Source organism: Onychostruthus taczanowskii, unplaced genomic scaffold, assembly GCF_017590055.1.
Source record: "Onychostruthus taczanowskii isolate IOZ18803 unplaced genomic scaffold, ASM1759005v1 scaffold17, whole genome shotgun sequence".
Classification (NCBI taxonomy): Eukaryota; Metazoa; Chordata; class Aves; order Passeriformes; family Passeridae; genus Onychostruthus; species Onychostruthus taczanowskii.
In genome coordinates, this window is record NW_024498906.1 from 10,271,193 (window position 1) to 10,272,939 (window position 1,747).

General features: G+C 70.8%; 1 protein-coding gene across 12 annotated transcripts in view; it reads left to right on the plus strand.

Moving 5' to 3' along the window:
• The first annotated feature begins 564 nt into the window (after nt 1-564).
• The window catches only part of KDM6A (lysine demethylase 6A), a 152,346-nt gene continuing 151,163 nt past the window's right edge, over nt 565-1,747 (plus strand). For all 12 annotated transcript variants that reach the window (XR_005952299.1, XM_041399930.1, XM_041399931.1 and 9 more), the window contains exons 1-2: nt 565-1,146; nt 1,351-1,414. Coding sequence is in view for 11 of the 12 variants with exons in the window: in XM_041399930.1 (XP_041255864.1) it covers nt 989-1,146; nt 1,351-1,414 (222 nt within the window). In the remaining variant the exon portion in view is untranslated. The remainder of the gene's footprint in view (nt 1,147-1,350; nt 1,415-1,747) is intronic.

The following is a 1,747-nucleotide window of genomic DNA, read 5'->3' on the forward strand; positions in this document are numbered from 1 at the left end:
ACGTTCCCGCCCTTCCGTGCGACCGTTGCCCGCAGACCAAGCATCTCCCTCGGAGCCGCGCACAGCCCCGTTCCCGCTCCGGGAAGCCTTTATTTTCCGCTTGTGCCACGAGCGCCACGCCCGAGGCGGGGCGGGGGGGAAGGCTGCGAGAGTACCTACTGCCCCCCGCCGGTGGGACATGGCGCTTTCCTCAGCGGCGTCCACTCCTCCAGCCCGGAGCCCCCGTTACGCAACTCCACCCGTGAGCGCAGCCCTCCCTCGTTCCTCCTCCTCTTCCCACCCCAGCGCCCGCCACTCCCGACAGCTCCCCCTCTCCCCCGCCGTTCGCTTTTAAAGGCGCATCCCAACCTGCTGGTGCTCGCTAATCGAAAAGCTCGTCTGACTGACGGCCCCCTCAGCCTATCACAATCGGCGGCTCTCCGAAACTCCACCCCCCTTATCACTTACTGACCAATGGCGTGAGGCCGGCGGGGGAGGCGGGCGGCGAGGGCCAACCAAACCGGAGCGCAGCGGCGGCGGAGCGCAATGACTGACGTAAGTCAACAAAGGTCACGTGGGGCGCGGCGGCGCCGCCGATTGGCTGCGCTGACGCGGGCGGGCGGGGCGGGTGGCGGCGCGCGGGGTCCGCGGTGTGACACAATTACAACAACTTTGGGCAGCGGCTCCCGGGAAGTTTGTACGGGCGGCAAAACACACCCCGAGCCGCGGGGCGGGCGGAGACGGTTCCCCCGGCTCCCCGACACTTCGCCTCTCCGCGCCGCCGGCGGCGAGCGGCGATGTAAACACCGCTCCGCCGCCATCCGCAGCCGCCGCCTCCTCCTCCTCCCCCCTCCATCCCTCCCTCCCCCTCCCTGCCGGCTGTTGTTGTTGTAATAAAAGTTGTGGTGTGTGTGTGTGTCGGGCACCCCGCCCCGCCCGGCGCTGGGGGGTGTTGGGGGCGCGCAGGGAGGGGGGGGTGCGATCCGCGAGTTAATTACGCTGCGTTTCCATGAAATCGTGCGGAGTGTCGCTCGCCGCCGCCGCCTCTGCTGCTCCTTTCGGTGATGAGGAAAAGAAAATGGCGGCGGGGAAAGCGAGCGGCCAGAGCGAGGAGGACTTCGCCAGCTTGACAGCCCAGGAGAGAGAAGCCCTATCCGGCCTCGACAGGTACCCGCTCCCCACTGCGCCCCGGCCGCCTCCGTGTCCCGGCTCGGCCCGCGCTCCCTCCGCGTCCCCCCGCTCCCCTGCCCGCGGCTCCCCGTGCGCCGCCGCTCCCGGGCCGCGCTCTGCCCTCGCCCGCCCGCCGCGCTGACTCTCGCTAACGCCGGTGCCTCTCTCTCCCCTCCCTCCCGCCCGCTCCCCTCCTCGCAGCCGGCTCTTCGGATTTCTGAGGCTTCATGAAGATGGCGCCAGAACGAAGGCCTTGCTGTTAAAGGTAAGCGCGAGGGTGGATGTGGAGCGGGGATGGGGGGGAGGGGGGGGGAACGGGGGATGGGGAGCGAGGCGGCCCCGCCGCCCCTTCCCTCGGGACCCCCGGGCCCGCACGGTGAGTGTGTGCAGGGGGTGTGCGGGGGGCACCGCCACCTCCGCGGGGTCTCAGCGCGTTGCTGCCGCCTTTGCCCCTTTCCTTTTTACCCCGCCTCCCCCCCGCCATTCTCCCCGAGCGGGACGAGGGGAGCGTGGCCATGCGGGTGCCTGTCCAGCCCTGGGACGGGAAAGTGGCGGAACCCGGGGCCGGGAGCGGACGGGCCGGGGGAGGGGGCGCGGG